The sequence below is a fragment of the Phoenix dactylifera genome, chromosome 4 (genome assembly GCF_009389715.1).
Source record: "Phoenix dactylifera cultivar Barhee BC4 chromosome 4, palm_55x_up_171113_PBpolish2nd_filt_p, whole genome shotgun sequence".
NCBI lineage: Eukaryota > Viridiplantae > Streptophyta > Magnoliopsida > Arecales > Arecaceae > Phoenix > Phoenix dactylifera.
In genome coordinates, this window is record NC_052395.1 from 24,717,454 (window position 1) to 24,736,399 (window position 18,946).

The following is an 18,946-nucleotide window of genomic DNA, read 5'->3' on the forward strand; positions in this document are numbered from 1 at the left end:
GGCCTCTCTGAACACATGCTTAGCCTAAAAGATCACTCTATTTTCTCACCATCGCCCAAATGTTTCAAAGCAAGGGTGTCCTCCTTCACCATCATATGGCTCCTTTGGATCCAGCTGATCGGAGATTAGGATTCTGCGGCCAAGAACCAGATTTCTTAAGGTTGCCATGGAAACAAAGCAAGCCCAAAACCCAGTGGCCGAGATCAGGCCCAAGACTCACCCGACTGACACTATTTTTCTGGATCGGTTCCATTTGACGTGAATTCTAAGCCCGGGCCCGTCCTGCAACCTGATCCTTCGCTTGTTCTTCAGGCCACACGGGCCCCGCTCTATTGACATCTCTGGTTGATATCTCGGAATTGAAGGGCCCACTAAGGGTGGCTTGGGATGCTTGGTTGCGGACGATACGAGGAGACGCCATCCCTCTTCATACAGTTCAACAAACTTATGTGCCAAATTACCAAAACTTAGAAAAAGGAGCCATCTGGTACTGCTCTTGTTTTTTCTTATTGTCATAAAAAATCTAAGAAGAAATATGAATTAGACGCTGTTTCTTTCAATAATTATTCATTTTGTGATCTCAAGAAAGAGTGAAAATAAAAGCAACTGATGGCAGAAAGCTTTTGGAAATCAATATCTATGTGATATCTCACTAACTTGTAGAGAAGTAGAGAATCAAAAACAGAAAGAAAGATAACAACGATGCCTAGCAGGCGCCGGAGTAGTAAAATTGTTTCATGTAATAACTCGCTTAAAGTCAGACTAGTGTGAAGCATAGTCCTCAACGTTTTATTTTGAGGTCCAAGGTGGAACATTGGCCAAATTGAATCCAGAATCCACAGGGAAAAAGGCTGGATTTTAATTGTAGTTTTGTAGATCTTTGCAATTGACCTGAAGGAGGTAGGTCCCATGTCTACCTAGAACCTCCTCCCCCAACTTAGTTCGGAGGAACTCGGCTTCGAAGAATTTAGTAAATAAAACCTAGCGAACCTCTGTATTTCCTACTTCCTGAAGGTCCGCAAGAAACAAAACAAATTTCATCGCCAAATGGATCATATTCTTATACACCAATGCCAACTAATCGGCCCTGCCCTTACTCCATAGTCCAGAAAACATTATGATAACAATATAACTTGAATATAATTAGGTAACATTAAAGAATAATACAACATGCTTAGATGCGTTTTTTCCTTAAGGTCACACTTTATTCGATCATTGATAACTGCTCAAATAAAGCGAAACATCATAAAATATTTGGTGAATAACAAGGCATATTGTAGACCTGAACAAAACTTCCAACAAGGTTTTTATTTCTGTTCAATGCAAGCTCTGAGATTGGATGATTAGAGCTGAAGGTGTTTTGCAGCAGTATGGACGTCCTTGTCCCCTCTTCCACTGAAACTGAGAACCACCTTAGCTCCATCAGGAAGGGTCGGGCAGAGCATTTCCAGGAAGGCCAAAGCATGCGAAGTCTCTAGAGCTGGAATGATACCCTCCAATTGTGACACGCGCTTGAAAGCTGAGTGCACATAAAACTCATTTAATAGAATCCTGAGATTGTTGATAACTGAAATCAAGTATAAAATATCCCATGCGTGTGAACGACAATAGAGCTGGTAGCACAACATAGTAGCAAGACTACAAACATATAGTTAACAACCTAGATACAATAGAATAAAGGTATGAAGGAATCTCGAATGACTAATGAATAATAATACACTTCAACCTTGAGCTATCAAGTTAGGACAAAAAGAATTGCTGTGAAAGTAAAACTGAAGTTCCATTAGGCAGAACATGGTCTATATGCTTTAAGAATTCCACCATTTTGACCACACTTTTATCTTTTGGTCAGATAAATTGACCACTGTAAAGGTTGCATCTGGAAGCATATTGCATGAGAGAGAGAGAGTTCAATTAAGTGCACAATTAATGAACAAGTGAAACCTCAATCCTGGGGATACAGCCTAAACAGAAAATTCACCGAGAAGCAGGGTAGAAGACAACTGAAGTTTTATCTTTCTTCCCCGAAAATATATTGGATGGATGTATCCCTACACATAGAGGCCATGGGAAGCTGAATTCTTGTCCTCAATCATCTTGATTGGCTTCAACATTGTTATCCATCTTTAAATAAAGATTAAAGAGGGGGCATATGGATAAAGACAAGATAAGAGGATGTGGTCTCTTCCTGCTTCCTCCTCTAGGAAGTGGAAAGACATATTTTATAGGTTTCAGCCACCCTTGTTTTGGACTTTTCTCTCTTAAACAATTCAGAAAAGTAATATATAAGAGGAAATTAAGAATTAGAAAATATATCTGCTGATGTTGTTTCCACCTTTAAAAAGAACATATATAACTTATACTTCGCTCAATGCTTAAGGCATCACAGCCAATCTAAATGAACATTGCTCCATACAGATCATGAAGTAGATATATAGAAGAATTTCTGCAGATCTGCATTGTGTTTCAGATCTAAAGTTTCTTTTCTTCTCTCTAATTTTTTCCTGTTGGTGCAGACTCAAACACCTAGATTCACAAACTACCATATTTAATCTTCTTAGTTCATACCTACGCTATTCTCCCTGCACCGTGTCTTTTGCGGTATCCTACAAAATATTTGATGAAACAGTTCAACAATCAAGATTACCTTCCATACTTCGAGAGACAAATGATTTTTCTATGTGCATTTTACAGCATTACACTAAAATACAGATAGAGATTAACAAATCAAGGGGCTCAAAATTTACTTCACTCCTTATAAAATATAACTTCATATGGTTTTGCTTAATAAAAATTAGTATCAACAATCATATGAACTATGAGAACTATTGCTTCTATACCTTCCAAGGCCTCTTGATCAGTGATGCTATAGTATTCAGCACGTCCAGTATCTTTCAGAAAGCTGTGCTCTGGTCCAACACCAGGGTAGTCCAACCTAACACATTTAATATAGAACTATCAGAATTGACCTCATAAGTATAGATCAGAACAAAATAAATAGAAACGTCATGATTTGGATAAAAAGTTCCAGGAATATGTTATAGCATACTACCCAGCACTAATAGAATGTGGCTCAATTATTTGTCCATCATCATCTTGCAACAAATAGCTCATTGCTCCATGCAGTACGCCGACTTCTCCTTTTGTTAAGGTTGCAGCATGCTTACCACTGTTCAATCCATGTCCTGCAGCCTCCACACCAATCAATCTTACATCTGAGTCGTCAACAAACTCATGGAAGAGTCCCATTGCATTTGAACCCCCGCCAACACAGGCAACTAGAACATCTGGCTTTCCACCCCATTTTTCCATTGCCTGTCTTCTCGTTTCCTTACCAATCACTGCATGGAAATCCCTCACCATCATTGGATATGGATGAGGACCAGCAACTGACCCCAAAATATAATGGGTTGACTCAACATTAGTCACCCAATCTCGTATGGCCTCAGAAGTAGCATCCTTCAGAGTTGCAGTCCCAGAATGAACTCCTCTGACCTACATAAAGTGTCCACTACAACAGTTCAAAAATCAACCAATGATACTGTCTATATTAGTTTGGAGAAAGCAGTGCACCAAAGTGTCGGCCTCATAAAGAGTCATGCAAGACCTCGAGATATAGTACATTACCACATAATTGACAAGAGATGTAGCAAATGAAACAATATTAAAATTTAAAGCTCTATCAACTGAAGATCAGCAAAATAGAAAACAATGTTCTTCACTAGCTAATGAATCAGATTCTAAAACGTACTACAGAAAATTCCTCAATGTTTTTTTCCAATTTGTCATCTTATCTTAGCTATTTAAAAAATCCAAAGTACAACAACTTCATTATACTTCGTCACAAAATGAACCAATGTTAGAATAACATAATAATAAAATGAATCGTTTGAAGAGAAATGATGATCTTACTAGAAAAAGGTGGAGCAAATGAATACAATCAAGCTGCTTCAAACAGGAAGCAACTAATCTAGTGATTTTCTAGCATATCTACGATGCAAGAAGATGAGATTCCTTAAGAATTATTGAAATATACAAGACAATATAATACCTCAACCATGCTTGTTCTATATCACATGAATGTTAATTAACACCTGCAAGATCAGATATGCTACTAATTACAAACCTCTGCTCCAAGAAGCCTCATTCTGAAAACATTTAGGGCCTGCCTCTCCATATCCTGAGCACCCATGTAAACGATACACTGCATTCCAAATCTTGCACATACTGTAGCAGTCGCAACTCCATGCTGACCAGCTCCTGTTTCAGCTATAATTCGTTTCTTTCCTAAACGCTTTGCAAGTAAAGCTTGTGCAACTGCATTGTTTATCTTGTGGGCCCCAGTGTGGTTGAGATCTTCCCGTTTTAGGTATATGTGTGGACCCTCACCGTTAGACCGTTTGTAATGTTCTGTTAGTCGTTCTGCAAAGTAGAGTGGGCTCTCCCGACCAACATAGTCTTTAAGGATCCCGGCCAATTCTTTCTACAATAGAAGAAAATAGATGCAAAGACTTAACAAGCTGATGAAAAGATAAGAAGAAGTTGCAGTGTAACAGATAGTCGCTTTAAGTTGCAGGAATACAAAATATACAAGGAATCAAAACACATTTGAATGTCATCACACAAATTTTTGAAAAATAAACAGGGCGATAAACATGGGCTAAATTTCTTCTTTCAGATGCAACATCCCATTTCATAGGCCAGACTTATTATTTCCAGTAAATTTGCCATTATACATCAAAACTTCAGGTTACACTGAGGTTCAATACTAGAACTAGGAACCTAGACATATTCATCAAAATCAATCATTCATCCATTTAGCATAGGAGCTTGGCAACTCATTGCCCAAAAAATAGGGTTGGAGAACAATTAGAAGTTAGGAAAACTCAGAGAATGGACAAAGTAATTTTATCAAGTGATCGAATTAAAATCACTCCCACCATCTACTCCCAGCATTTCTAGCTTACACCAGTTCTTGGGTAAGGGAGCATGCAGAGTAACCTCGATGCAGAAAGATAACACTTTTATATGATATCCTCCATAGAAAGCTTCGCAGTTAATTTACAAATCGTCCTTGTATTATGCTCGTCCTGATTGAAATCTTCGAACAAAAAGTTTTTCCAATGCAGTTTTCAAAATGTAAGCAACAATAGTCGTTTTTGATGATTTATTCAATTTATACATGATCTATGCCCTTCTATCTAGAAAAGGCTTGGGTTAGGGTTTTCATTCCCCAAAACATGCAAAAGTACAAACAAATATCCATAGATACAAGCATACTTGCACGCGTAATACATCATACGTTAGAACACATAGATGTTCACATAATCAGCCATGCATATATTTTAATTAGACCTCACTCGCAGGCGAGCATATCAATTGAACAAGTAGATCGACGTCTTCACAAAAATCACCAAAAACCGGGCCAACTAAAAGGGCCAGAACTTTTCCATGAAAAATAGTAGATACATCGAATCTATATTTCTTTTAGTTTATATTCATAAATATAATTCTTATAAAATACACACAAATTCAAGGCCAAAAAAAATCTTAAAATTTGCTCAGAGCAAAAGGGAACAAAATAGATCTTAGCAGAAATTGAAATAAAAATAAAAATTGACATAAAAATAATAGATTCTAGCTGACAAGTATAATTAAAGAGATTAAAACACATCAAATCCATCATTATCAATTTTAAAAGACAAAAACCGAATAGAAGGGGAAAGGAATCGAACCTGGAAATCCTCGTCCTGGGAGAGAGACCGGAAGGCGACCTCGAGCTCGGCCAGGGCGTGCATTAGGGTTTCCGGCACGTACTTCCCCCCGAACTGCCCGAATCTGCCGAACGAATCCGGCCGCGGGGCCGCGCCGGCCCGGCTCTCCTCCGTCTTGACGGCGGCCGGCTCGCGGGCGAGAGTACAAGAGACGGCACGGCAGGGCGGTGACCGCATCGCGGAGGGGCTCAGCCGGGATTTCTCCAATCTCAGCGGCATCCGGAGTCCATGGAAGGACGAGCGGGGAACGGTAGAATTTCCGTGGACGGAGCTCGCGGTGACGGCCATTGCGCGGTGACGGAGTTCGGGCTTGGCTGCTTTGGTGCTTCACTGCTTCGATGACGGGGGCACGGGGGCGACCCTTTAAACCTCCAGTGGGCGGTGAGCGTTCCAGACATGGAAATGGCCGACGGTCAAGATCCAGTGGATGTCGTTGCCAATAAAAGCAGGTGGATGACGTGGCAGTCGTCTGAATGTTTTGCAGGGCCCACGAGGATCGGACGAGAGGTTGGCGAAATGGTTCATTGTACAATCTCCTGCGGATTTAGCACTAGGATTACATGGTTTGGCTGGGATATATTTATATTTATATTCATATTTAAAATATAAATATAGATATAGATATTAAACAAATATTAAAATTAGTTCCTATTTATTTTAATGGGTACGGATATAAATTAGATATTAAGCATATATATATTTGTTATAAACGAATAAGAATGCAGTATATTAAACATATCCTTTCTTATCCGAATATGAATATAAATCGAATACTTTTTTAGATATTAATAAAATTTGAACAAAATTTAGATTTGATTATAAAAGAAAGATTTAATTAAAAAATATAATTTTAACAAGCATTTATCAATAATAAAAATTAACAATTTTATAAAAAAATACTGCTCAAGATTATTCATCACCGAAGTAGACGGGATGTATAGCACTTCCAAAGTATCTATGACTATAGCTGGTTGCCATTCTCCGATGAAAACTAGAAAATGGATGGAACCTTAGAAATCCTAGTTGCTTAAAGACGATAAAGAGGAAAGAGAAACGAAACGAAAGAACGAGAGGTTTGAGTCTTTTAGGCGTGCGGGGTGATTCTGTATTTTTATGTCTGGAGCTTATTTGCTGCTCCCTAGATCTAGAGTGGGACATGGCCATGCTATCGAGGGGTACGACTCATGAAAACATGAAGCCAAATGTTTCATTTGTCTTTCAGATCCATCTCAAATATAATACAATATATCAAAATCTAATTTTATTATTCATTAAATAAAAACTAATATTGGTTCAAAACGTCTGAATCCAAATATAAATACCAAACCCATAATCTTTAATATTCAAAAAATCATTGATAACAAATTCATAGTTAATTTAAAATACCAAAATTCTTCTATAAAATCGCCAAGCTTGCTAGTGCGAACTCCAAGCCTGAACTAACCTTCGTCCTTACTGATTAGGGGTGGCAAAATATGACCCGACTCGCCAACCGATCTGTGTTCGACCCGCCATAAACAGATTCGGGTTTGGCCTAAATAGGTTCGGATCATAAAAAGATTGACTCGTTTAACCTGTTCATTAATTGAGTTGGATACATATTTTAGATGTCTGACCTATTTAACCTGTTTAATATATGGGTCGGGTTGGATCAGACAGGACCGACCCAAGCCTCGGCCCAAAGAAAAGCGATAGCTGCTTAGCTGCTCCAGTGTAGGCTACTTAGTACTAAGCTGATTTAATGAGATGGGACAGGAACCCTCCTCATCTCTCTCTCCGTCGAACCCTCCAGGCCTCCATGGCTCTCTCTCTCTCTCTCTCTGTCAAACCCTCCTGGCATCCCACGTCTCCCTCTTTTGTCGAAAGAAATCTCGAGTCTCAACCCCCACCTCTCTCTTGCTAGAACCCCAACCCCCCACCTCTCTCTTATTGTGGACGGCAATGTGGGTGGCGGCCGAACGGGCGAGCGGAGGAGTGAGGGCGGCGAGCGGCTTAGATAAGGCGATGGAGCATCCAATCGGAAAGGTAAGGGGGCATTGGATCCGAGCGGTGGAGCGGCAGAAGTGGCGGTGCTCGACGGAGGCAGCGGTGCTTAGCAGTGGCGGCTCGGTGCGGCGCTGCAACGGCGGCACAGTGGCGGTCGAGGCAGATCTCGAGGTGGTGGTCGACCGATGAAGCTTCGGCGGCGACGGGGTAAGGCGGAGGCCGCGGGTGGTGCGGGGCGGCAGCTCGGGCGTAGCCGCGGACGGTGCGGGGCGGCGGCTCAGGCGTAGCCGCGGCGGTGCGGGGTGGCCAATCGGGAAAGATGAGCAGGTAATCTCTTTTTTTTCTTTACCCTCCCACCTCTCTCTCTCTTATCTAAAGAAATCTCGACCCCCACCTCTCTCTCTCTTTCTCTCTCGCCAGTTGCCAGAAGGAACCCCACCCTCCCATCTCTCTCTCTCTCTCTTGCCGAAAGGAACCTCTCTCTCCATTTGGTCCGTCTTCCCGGCGTTCTCCAGTACTTGACTTCTCACAGGCGAGGCGGCGGCTACGGCGTTGCACTTCTCCTTGATTACCTACGACTTCGCCCTCGGCTCCCTCCACTGCTGGACGGCCAGCCACGAGAAGCTTAACAAGTAGTCAAGTAGGTATTTAGTTCTCCACCTCCTCTTCCTCTCTCTCTCTCTCTCTCTTCCTCCTCTCTCTCTCTCTCTCTCTCGTCTCTTTTCCTCCCATTCCTCCCCCACCCCACCCTTCCTTTTTCTTAAACGGGTCGGGTCGGATAACATGTTTATTAAATAAGTCAGGTTCAGGTTGTAATTCCTGACCTCTTTAATAAATAGGTCGGGTTCAGGTTTATAATTTTCTGACCTGACCTATATCTGACCCGACCCGATTGCCACCCCTACTATTGATCCTATTTGCTTGGAGAGAGAGAAAAAAATAGAGATATATAAGTGACACAGCTCAGTAAGTAAACCTTTCACTAATTTATCGGATCAAGCATAAGTTTTTTTCATGCCAATGCATCATTTAAATAAAATAACAGATATTCCAAAATAAGCATTTAATAATATGATATATTAAAAATATATCATAGAGCCAATCATGAATGCATAAATCATTCATATTTTATAACCATAACTTCAAGTTCATTTTGTAAATAAATACATAAAATGTTCTTCTACCATTTAGCCACACCATAGTTCAAAATATTACTAATAGATATTCGTGCTATAATCACTTTATACCTGTGACAGGGCTAGTGTTCGTAATCAACACATATTCATATTTGTATACCAACTTTATATCCATTGGTGAGGCTAGTGTTCGTATGGATGCTAGCTCTGGATGTCGATTGTCCTAATGCAAGGGATCATACAAAGCTATCTAAGAGTCTTTCGAAAACTTATATGTTTTTCTTAAAACATACACATAAATAGGTGAAAAAATACTAAATGGCATGACTTGATTCATAACAGAACCATTTTTCTCAAAACGTTCATGAAACTATTTTTCACAATAAAGCATGATTTTTATAACACATATGATGATCCATAATTTTAAGAAAAGCATGATATTTCAACAAGCAGATTTTATGCATAGAAGACATGATCATAAAAAATGCAAGTTCGAAATCTAGTAAAGAGTGTAAGATTTACTTACCTCTTTCGCCTTAAGCCATCAAACTTTACTAGGCGATTCAGTTAACCATATTAACAACATTAAAAGTGAGATTAACTTCCATTCAAATTAAAATAAATAAGAAAGGAGATGATTAGTTGGGTGACAATGTTCAGCAGATCCGGATGGGTCGAGCCTGAGCGATTTGATCAATAAATCATAGAGAATAAACTCGAGTAGGGCCAAGATTAATCAATCATGGTTCATCAATAGGAGTTTCAAGGATAATCAATGGGGCCAGGATGATCGGTCCAGTAGGTGGCCCGGGCACTAAGGCGGATTATGCCCTTTACAGGGGTTAACTCAGGTTCGTAGATCAGGTCAACAGGATCCGATACTGGTTCCTTAGACATTCTAGAGAGAGAAAGTAGAGAGAAAGTGGAGAGAGGAGAGAGAAGGTAGAGAGAGAAAGAAGAGAGAAGAAGAAAGAGAAATAAGAGAGGGATGGCTCTCTCTCTCTCTCTTTCTTCTTATTCTTCTTCTTCTTCTATTTTTCTTCTTTTTCTTTCTTCTTTCTTTCTTCTTCCTCAGCAATATGGAAGAGAGAGAGAGGACGGACGGTGGCTATGGTCGTGTGGTCTGACGAGGTGGTGGTCGGAGGTGGTGGATGGCAATGTTGGGCAGCCGATGGCGGTGGCCGGGCGGTCGAAACCAAGCCAAAATAGGGCCAAACAAGGGAGGTTTTGGGCTTGGTTGTTCTCAGATTTTTAGCCCACTCGCTGGCGGCTGGGGTCTAGCTTTGACTTGGACCTATGCAAGGAAGGGTTAAGGCCCTCAACGATGAACGCCAATGACGGTGGCATTCAAAAGAAGGAAGAACTCAGCCAAAATAGGGGAAATAAAATAGGGTCTTCTTTTGGTTGATTTTCGGTCGATTACTTAACTAATGACCGTGATGTCGGGTCATGGGAAGAAGAGAAAACGGAGAGAAAGAAGGGTGGATTACCTCGGCTCCGGCGAGCTCTCCGGCCTCGATTTTTGGTGGGCATAGTGACAAGCAACCACGAACTTCAATGAGAAAAAGAGAGAGAAGGGAGCTCGATGATCGTCGATGGAGGAGAAAGAGATGGGAGGTTAAATAGGTGAGGTCTTTGAGTCCTAGATGAACTCAAATTGGCTTGGGAGTCCTCGATTCTTATCGGATTTGGAGGAGGAAGAAGACTCCTCAGAGTTTTCTTCTCAGCCTTCATCGTGCCACAAGCACGATGGCCATGGGCCTGGCCTATTCGGGTTGGCCCACAAGCCCAAAGCAAGTGTGGGCCGATCAATGGACCAGGCCCTCACAAAAGGACTATAGGAGTATCAGCTAAACCATAAGAAGAGGATAGAGGTCCTGAAGAAGCAGATGAAACATCTAATTCAAGACTCGATGAAGTAGACACTAGAGCAGCAACCTGAGAATCTGAAAAAAAAAATATATGACAAATTTTCTATAGCAAAGACGACTACGATTTTCAGTCGATTCCTTAACTAACAACCATGATGTTGGGTCATGGGAAGAAGAGAAAATAGAGAGAAAGAAGGGTGGGGTTACCTCGGCTCCGGCGAGCTCTCCGGCCTCGATTTTTGGTGGGCATAGTGACAAGTAACCACGAACTTCAATGGGAAAAAGAGAGAGAAGGGAGCTCGATGATTGTCGATGGAGGAGAAAGAGGTGGGGAGGTTAAATAGGTGAGGTCTTCGAGTCCTAGACGAACTTGGATTGGCCTGGGAGTCCTCGATTCTTGCTGGATTCGAAGGAGGAAGAAGACTCCTCGGAGTCTTCTTCTCAGCCTTCATCGTGCCACAAGCACGATGGCCATGGGCCTGGCCTAGTCGGTCCGGCCCCCAAGCCCAAAGCAAGTGTGGGCCGGTCAATGGGCCAGGCCCTCACAAAAGGACTATAGGAGTATCAGTTAAACCATAAGAAGAGAATAGAGGTCCTGAAGAAGCAGACGAAACATCTAATTCAAGACCCGACAAAGTAGATGCTAGAGTAGCAACCTGAAAATCTTAAAAAAAGATATGACGATTTTTTTATAGCAAAGACGGCTACACCTCCCGACTTGTTAGGTATATTGTGAAGAATGGCATGGATTGGTAGGAAATACCATTCCGAGAAATACCATTCCGACACAATATATGAGGTGGGGTGGGCATCAGATTAGCAGGTATATAATTGTCGGGATTCCCCCAAAACATTTTCTGATAGGAATCCTTGCTGGCATTTTTAGCTCGACTTAATAATAGTTGTCTTACTCAACTTGCTTACTAGTTGCCTTGCTGACTAATATCATTATTTTACTTGTGAATTTAGAGTTCTAAACTGAGTACACTAAGAAAACAGTAGTTTCCTTTTTTCTTCCTTTCATGAATACGAAATGATCAGTATTGCTCCTTTGGTAACCTGACCATAAAAGAAAAGTGTTCAATTGGAACATAAAAATGTGGATGAATTGGTCCTAGTCACTCTTTAGGATGGAGTGGGCCATTAGGTGTAGGTGCCTTTTAGAGGTGGAAGATAATAATTCTTCTTATTTGACCTGAAACTGATCGATCCATGAGTAGGTTGAAGAGAGCTCTAACAGGCCTTGGAAGACCAAGCCTTTCTCGATCCATCTCGTTGGGTCTTTCTTTTTGGTTTTGGGAGGGCTCAATGTTGCCCAAAGATGGTCACCCAAGAGGGGGGTGAATTGGGTGTTTTAAAAAACTTTTTGACTAATTTAAGATTAAAACACACAAATATATAAACTAAAGCAAGGATAAAGGGATAAGAGAAGACAACCACAAGCACACGGTTTTATAGTGGTTCGGAGCCTTCACTGTTCCTACATCCACTCCCCAAAGCGCCTTTGGGTATTTCCACTATAATCCAAGATTACAGTACGGTAGTTTTGCGAGTTCACTACCCAACTCGTTGTTTTACACCGGGCTCACAACAAACCCTAAACCCCCAATTTCTCTTAGGCTTGGGACGCCTTTCCCTTGTTCCAAGTCCCTTGACTTGAACAAGCACCACGATAAAAGAGTGTACAAAAGAATATAAAAGCTCTAGAAAGCAAATATAGCACTTATGAACAATGAAACCCGGAAGAATCTTTTTGCCGTTGGAAGCGTGGGAGATGTTGATTCTTCCAAGGTAGACCGCGTAGGGTTGAGTGTGAGCTTTGATTCCCGAGCGCGCGAGAGTGGTTGAGCTTGAAATCACTTGGGAGACTTGAAAGTACTTGATTTCCTTCCTTGGATGCACTCACTCCCTTGAGCTTTTCTTTCAAACTTCTCTCTTGAATGATTTTGCTTTTGGTTGGTGAAGAGTTGTTGAGAACCACTTAAGAGGTCCCTTTTATAGCCCAAAAAGCAAATATAGCCGTTAGAGACAAAAAGAGAAGGATTTGAAATTCAAAATCAAACCTGAAAAGCTGTCAGTCGCGTCCCAGGCGCTCCGGGGACGTCTCCGCTACAGCGAGAGACGTCTCACCTACAGGATTTTACTTTTTACTTTATCTGGGGTCGACTCGGCACTTTACGGGGACGTCTCGCCTTGTCTGTGCTTTTTGAGTGGGGACGACTCCGCTTCTTTGGGGACGACTCCGCTTCTTTGTCTCCGAAAAACTTGCCCTCTGGAATTCCCTGAGAGAGTCGTCTCCGCTCTTTCAGGGGACGTCTCCGCTTGTGTCCACTTTATGCGTGGGGACGACTCCGCTATCTCAGAGTCGACTCCGCTTCCTTATCACCGCAAAAACCATTCTCTGGAAAATCCTGAGAGAGCCGTCTCCGCCATCTTGGGGACGTCTCGGGGAGTCTCCTTTTTGCTTGCGGGGACGACTCCGCGTACAGCGGGGACGTCTCGCGCATATCCCTTGAGAAACGTCTTTCTGCCGCCACTGAGAGAGTCGACTCCGCTTCTGAGAGAGTCGACTCCGCTAACGCGGGGACGACTCGGCAGGTGCCGGGGACGACTCCAAGTGTGCCAGTTCTTCCTGTTTGTGCCAGAGACGTCTCTGAAACTATCAGGAGACGTCTCGGCTGTCCCTGAACTTTTTCTTTAGCTCAAAATATTCTTCAATAAATTCATAAAAATTGTGGGAACTTGCCTAGACATTTCTTAACAATTTTCTAAGTAAAACACATGAATTCCTCAATCGAATTGTTAAGATATAATGGAATTTTACTCTAGTGTTTTGTATTCATCAAAATCCATTAGGGGGTCAACAATCTCCCCCTTTTTGATGATGACAAAACACTGAGTATATGCAAAATTTGAAATTTAAACATATACACAGTATTGATCAGATATACAAGTATAATGTTTTGATTTGAACTAGATACGATGTGCATCACTTAAATTTCCTTGTGCATAGGATTGATCTTTATAGTTCTTAAATGATTTTATCATATGAACTGAATTTGAATCAAGTTAGAATGATATATTGATGCTGAAATTTAAAAACTAGATTCTTTTTGACTCCCCCTTTCTTTTCCAGAAGGGCAATTATCTTAAAATTAATATTCTTCACTAACCATATTCAATATTCATTCTATACCCCCCTTTCAATATCCATATCTTTCAATATTCATATTTCAATATTCTATTCCCCCTTACAATATTCTACTCCCCCTTTTTGTCATCAACAATGAAGGGGACAAATGATACTCAAGGTGTGCTCCCCCTGTCCAATGAGTTCAGTCATTCATATTACTCCCCCTTTGTTTGTGGAATTCATTTCATACTCATCGTTTAGTTTAACATAGTTATCACAAGATGTGCTCCCCCTGTTTCTTTGTATCACACAATCAAACACATACACAGAATTGGCAATGTACACAAGATTTTAAAAGGAAATTGTATTCATTCATATGTCATTGTAAGTCTATGACGTTAGTACATAAGAGTATTGATTTCAAGTACAAAAGGAAGAGTCATAACAAGTATTGATTTCTAGTACAAAAGTGTTTCACAATGGCCTAGGATTTACAAAAAGAAGATCCTATAGGATATCCATCATCGGCGTCGTTGCTCATGGGGCATTGTACTTTGTGCATAAGCCTTACAGGCTGCATCTATGAAGCCATTGATAGAATCCATGAGAGTCTTAAAGTGATCTCCCTGTGACTTGTGGAAACCTGCCACAAGTGCTTCAAACTCTAAGGTTGCCATCTCAATTCTGCCTCTAAGTTGGGCAACTAGGGTGCCCACATTGCCATCTGGCTTTGTCAACTCTTTGAGACTCTCGGAAATGGCCTTCAAGCTGTCTTTGAGCTCTATCGATCTGAATGTTTGGGTGGCACCTACCCCAACTATTTGCTGCTCTGTGGCTTCAATTTGAGCTCTAATTTCCTTCAGCTCTTGTCTGATGGGGGCCAGCTCTGCAGTCATCATGGATCTCATCTCCTCCCTCATCTGCTGACAAATAACAGATGCTAAAGTGTGCATCTGCTCCTCTGATAGGAAGGAGGTCCCACTGACTGGAGGAGGTTGTGGCATGGATGTGGAAGGTCCAGCTGAGCTGGAGGGAATATCAGGGATGTCCATGTGGCTAGGTGGAGGAGAGTGATGGTCAGGCTCATGATGTGGGATTTCAGGCTCTATGGTTTGTGCTTTTCTTTTTGGAACCTTGACCCACGACCCATCTATCTTGTGAAATTCCATTCTTCTCATTGAGCCCTCATTGTAATAATCGGTGTTTCTTAGGGCCTTTGCAGGTTCATTTGGTGGAATGGGAACCTTGAAGTGTTTAAATATTAAGGTAAAGATCATGCCATAGGGTATACTAAACCTAGAATACCTATGACATTGGGCAATGTAATTTAGCATGAGTCTAGGGAGGTTTAGGGGGATCCCTAGTAGGATATGGTGCATTATGACTAAATCACGCTCCGAAACAAAATCGAAGCGACCGGTTTTGGGGAATAGGACCCGATTGACAATGCTTAAAAGAAGTCTCATTTCTGCATTTAGGTCCTGGGAGTAGACAACATCAAGAGGGCCGCAGTCCTCTCTTCCTAGAATCAAGTTTAGGGCTATTTCCCTTTGGGGATGTGAGGTCGGTGCCTCACCGTCCTTAGGAATTTGTAGGACAGTGGATAGGACATCCTCATTAATTTCTACCAATGTCCCTCGGACATATGCAGTGTACCCTAAGTCCCCTAAGGCCATATCACTAAACATTTCTCTAACAAGGCCGGGGTAGGTCGAGATTTTGAGGGTGCAAAGGTGCTCCCACCCTTGGGCTCGGAGTCTCTCTCCAATAGAGAACCCCTCATGATCTAGAAAGGAAAAATCGATGTGCCTGCCAGTCGTGACTGTGCGATTTGCACAGGAAATCGTCGTGGTCGGCGGAGCAACCGGAGGAGAAGGCGCGGAGGGTTCTTCCCGCCGTTCCTCGCCGTCGCCCGCTACTCTAGGTCGCCTCCCACGGGTTGTCCTAGCTTTCTTTGGTGCCATGGATGCTAGGGTTTGCGATTTAGGGCAAATGGAAGCTAGGTTTTGAAGTGGAGAGCAAGTGGAGGCTAGGGCTTTCCGTTTTGGTCGGGAATGAGGGAGAAAGCTCGAGTCGGCTCGAGCGATTTCGACCTATTTAAAAAGCCCTCATTCGGTCCCCGAGACGTCTCCGCCACTAAGGCGAGACGTCTCCCCCTGGGGGGACGTCTCTGCGACTTGCTAGAGACATCTCCGGCACAAAAAATTTCAGACTGCAGTTCCAGATTTTTGTTTAATCACCCTAATCAATCGTGATTTCTTTTGATAGACACAGAGTGAATTTGTTTGTGATCCTCCCCCTTAATAATACATCCTATAATGATTTGATAATGACTTTTAGATTATTAAGATTGAAATGAGGAATGTTTGACCAAATTTCGAATACCCATGTTATAGGCTCTGAAAATATCTCTATGAAGAGTCCAAGGGAGGGTAACCATCCTCCGGAAAGTCAAACAGTTCGTCATTTAGTTTAGATGAATTCATGTTTTCACATATGTTTGCCTTGAGGTGGGTTACTAGTTCGAGTAGCAAAGTAAAGCAATACAAGTTCACTTCATTTGCTAGGATCATACAAGCTCAACGCATTCCTTAAGAAATTGAATCTATCTTTACAAAGGGGCTTTGTAAAGATATCAGCTAATTGATTTTCAGTACATACATATTCAATCATCACATCATTTTTCATCACATGATCCCTAATAAAATGATGCCTAATCTCTATATGCTTTGACTTAGAGTGTTGAACAGGATTTTTTGTTAAGTTGATTGCACTTGTATTGTCACACTTAATTGGTATATTGTCCATTTTAATACCGAAGTCTTCAAGCTGTTGCTTAATCCAAAGAACTTGGGCACAACAGCTTCCAGCTGCAATGTACTCAGCTTCAGCTGTGGACAAGGCAACTGAATTTTGTTTCTTGCTAAACCAAGAAACCAAATTGGCACCCAAGAATTGACATGTCCCACTTGTGCTTTTTCTGTCGAGTTTGCACCCGGCAAAATCAGCATCGGAATAAGCAATTAAGTTTATGTCAGACTGTTTAGAGTACCATAAGCCTACATTAGATGTCCCTACTAGATATCTAAATATTCTTTTAACAGCTTGCAAGTGTGATTCCTTAGGACATGCTTGGTATCTAGCACACATACAAACACTGAATAATATATCTGGTCTACTAGCAGTAAGGTAAAGTAAAGAACCTATCATACCTCTGTACAATTTGCAGTCTATACTTTTACCTTTTTCATCCTTATCAAGCTTGCAACTTGAGCCCATGGGTGTGCTGATTTCTTTTGCATCCTTCATCTTGAATTTCTCCAACATTTCTTTGATATACTTGGACTGACTGATGAATATGCCTTCCTCTGATTGTTTTATTTGCAGCCCAAGGAAGAAGTTGAGCTCACCCATCATGCTCATTTCAAATTCTTCCTGCATAAGCTTGGCAAACTCTTGACAAAGACTATCATTAGTAGCACCAAAAATTATATCATCCACATAAATTTGTACAAGCAATAAGTCATTTCCTTTTCTTTTAATAAAGAGGGTTTTGTCTACATTTCCTCTCTTAAATTTGTTTTCAATTAGGAAATTACTTAATCTTTCATACCATGCCCTAGGAGCTTGCTTAAGTCCATACAATGCTTTATGCAATTTATACACATAATCTGGATGTAAGTGATTTTCAAAACCTGGAGGTTGTCCTACATAAACTTCCTCCATTATATAACCATTTAGAAATGCACTTTTTACATCCATTTGATAGAGTTTAAAGTCCATGAAGCATGCATATGCCAAAAGTAATCTAATAGCTTCTAATCTAGCAACAGGAGCAAAAGTTTCATCAAAATCTATTCCTTCCTCCTGATTATATCCTTTGGCCACTAGCCTAGCTTTGTTTCTTATTACTATTCCATCTTCATCTAGTTTATTTCTATACACCCACTTGGTGCCTATAATTGAAACATTTGGGGGTCTTTTCATTAGAGTCCAAACTTCATTTCTTTCAAATTGGTTTAATTCCTCTTGCATAGCGTTCATCCAATTATCATCTTTTTCAGCTTCTTCTAGTGATTTAGGCTCTATTTGTGAAACGAAAGCAAGATAATTACTGGTGTTTCTTAGAGAAGATCTAGTTCTTATACCTTGTGAAGGATCACCAAGGATTAGATCCTTTGGATGACCATGTGCATACCTCCATTCTTTAGGAAGATCTTGATTGTTTGATGGAGGTTGATCTTCTTCATCTTGCTGATTTGTATCTTCCTTAACCTCATCCTCATGTTGTTTGTCTTGTATGGAGAATTCCTTGATTCGGTCTTCAAGTATACCTGCATCAACATCTTCTTCTTTTCTAGAAGAATCTCCATTAGTTTCATCAAAAACAACATGAATGGATTCTTCAACAACGAGAGTTCTCTTGTTGAAGACCCTGTATGCTCTACTAGATGAGGAATAACCTAAGAAGATCCCCTCATCTGATTTGGCACTAAATTTACTGAGATTGTCCTTTCCATTGTTCAAAATAAAACATCGACAACCAAAAACATGAAAATAACTTATATTTGGTTTTTTTGCCTTTTATCAATTCATATGGTGTTTTCTTTAAGATAGATCTAACTAAAGCACGATTTAAGATATAACATGAGGTACTTATTGCTTCAGCCCAAAAATACTTTGGTAGATCCGATTCGCACAACATGGTACGAGCCATATCTGCGAGTGTGCGATTCTTCCTTTCTACCACCCCATTTTGTTGGGGTGTCCTAGGTGCCGAGAAATTGTGATTGATACCATTTTCGTCACAAAACTTTTCAAAGTGTTGATTTTCAAACTCGGTACCATGATCACTCCTAATTGCTTTTAGCTTAAGATTGAGTTCATTTGAAACTTTATTATGAAACTTGATAAAAGCGGGAAAGGACTCATCTTTGTGTGCAAGGAATGAAACCCATGTAAAACGTGAAAAATCATCAACAATGACAAGACCAAATTTCTTACCCCCTAGACTAGCAGTTCTAGTGGGTCCAAACAAATCCATGT

General features: G+C 41.1%; 1 protein-coding gene across 1 annotated transcript; it reads right to left on the reverse strand.

Annotated features, from left to right (window-relative positions):
* Positions 1-1,104: 1,104 nt before the first annotated feature.
* Positions 1,105-6,190, reverse strand: LOC103723106 (tryptophan synthase beta chain 1-like). The gene is made up of 5 exons (XM_008813919.4): positions 5,736-6,190; positions 4,127-4,483; positions 3,053-3,495; positions 2,841-2,935; positions 1,105-1,519 (listed from the first exon to the last, which is right to left on the reverse strand). Exons 1-5 carry the CDS (start codon positions 6,060-6,062, stop codon positions 1,344-1,346), a joined length of 1,398 nt encoding a protein of 465 aa, XP_008812141.2. The 5' UTR covers positions 6,063-6,190; the 3' UTR covers positions 1,105-1,343.
* Positions 6,191-18,946: the final 12,756 nt, after the last annotated feature.

Coding starts and splice junctions, on each gene's coding strand:
- LOC103723106 (XM_008813919.4), bottom strand. CDS start 6,062: ATGGCCGTCACCGCGAGCTCCGTCCACGGAAATTCTACCGTTCCCCGC. Junction 4,484..5,735: donor CCCAGGACGAGGATTTCCAG/GTTCGATTCCTT, acceptor CTTCTATTGTAG/AAAGAATTGGCCGGGATCCT. Junction 1,520..2,840: donor TGATCAAGAGGCCTTGGAAG/GTATAGAAGCAA, acceptor ATGTGCACTCAG/CTTTCAAGCGCGTGTCACAA.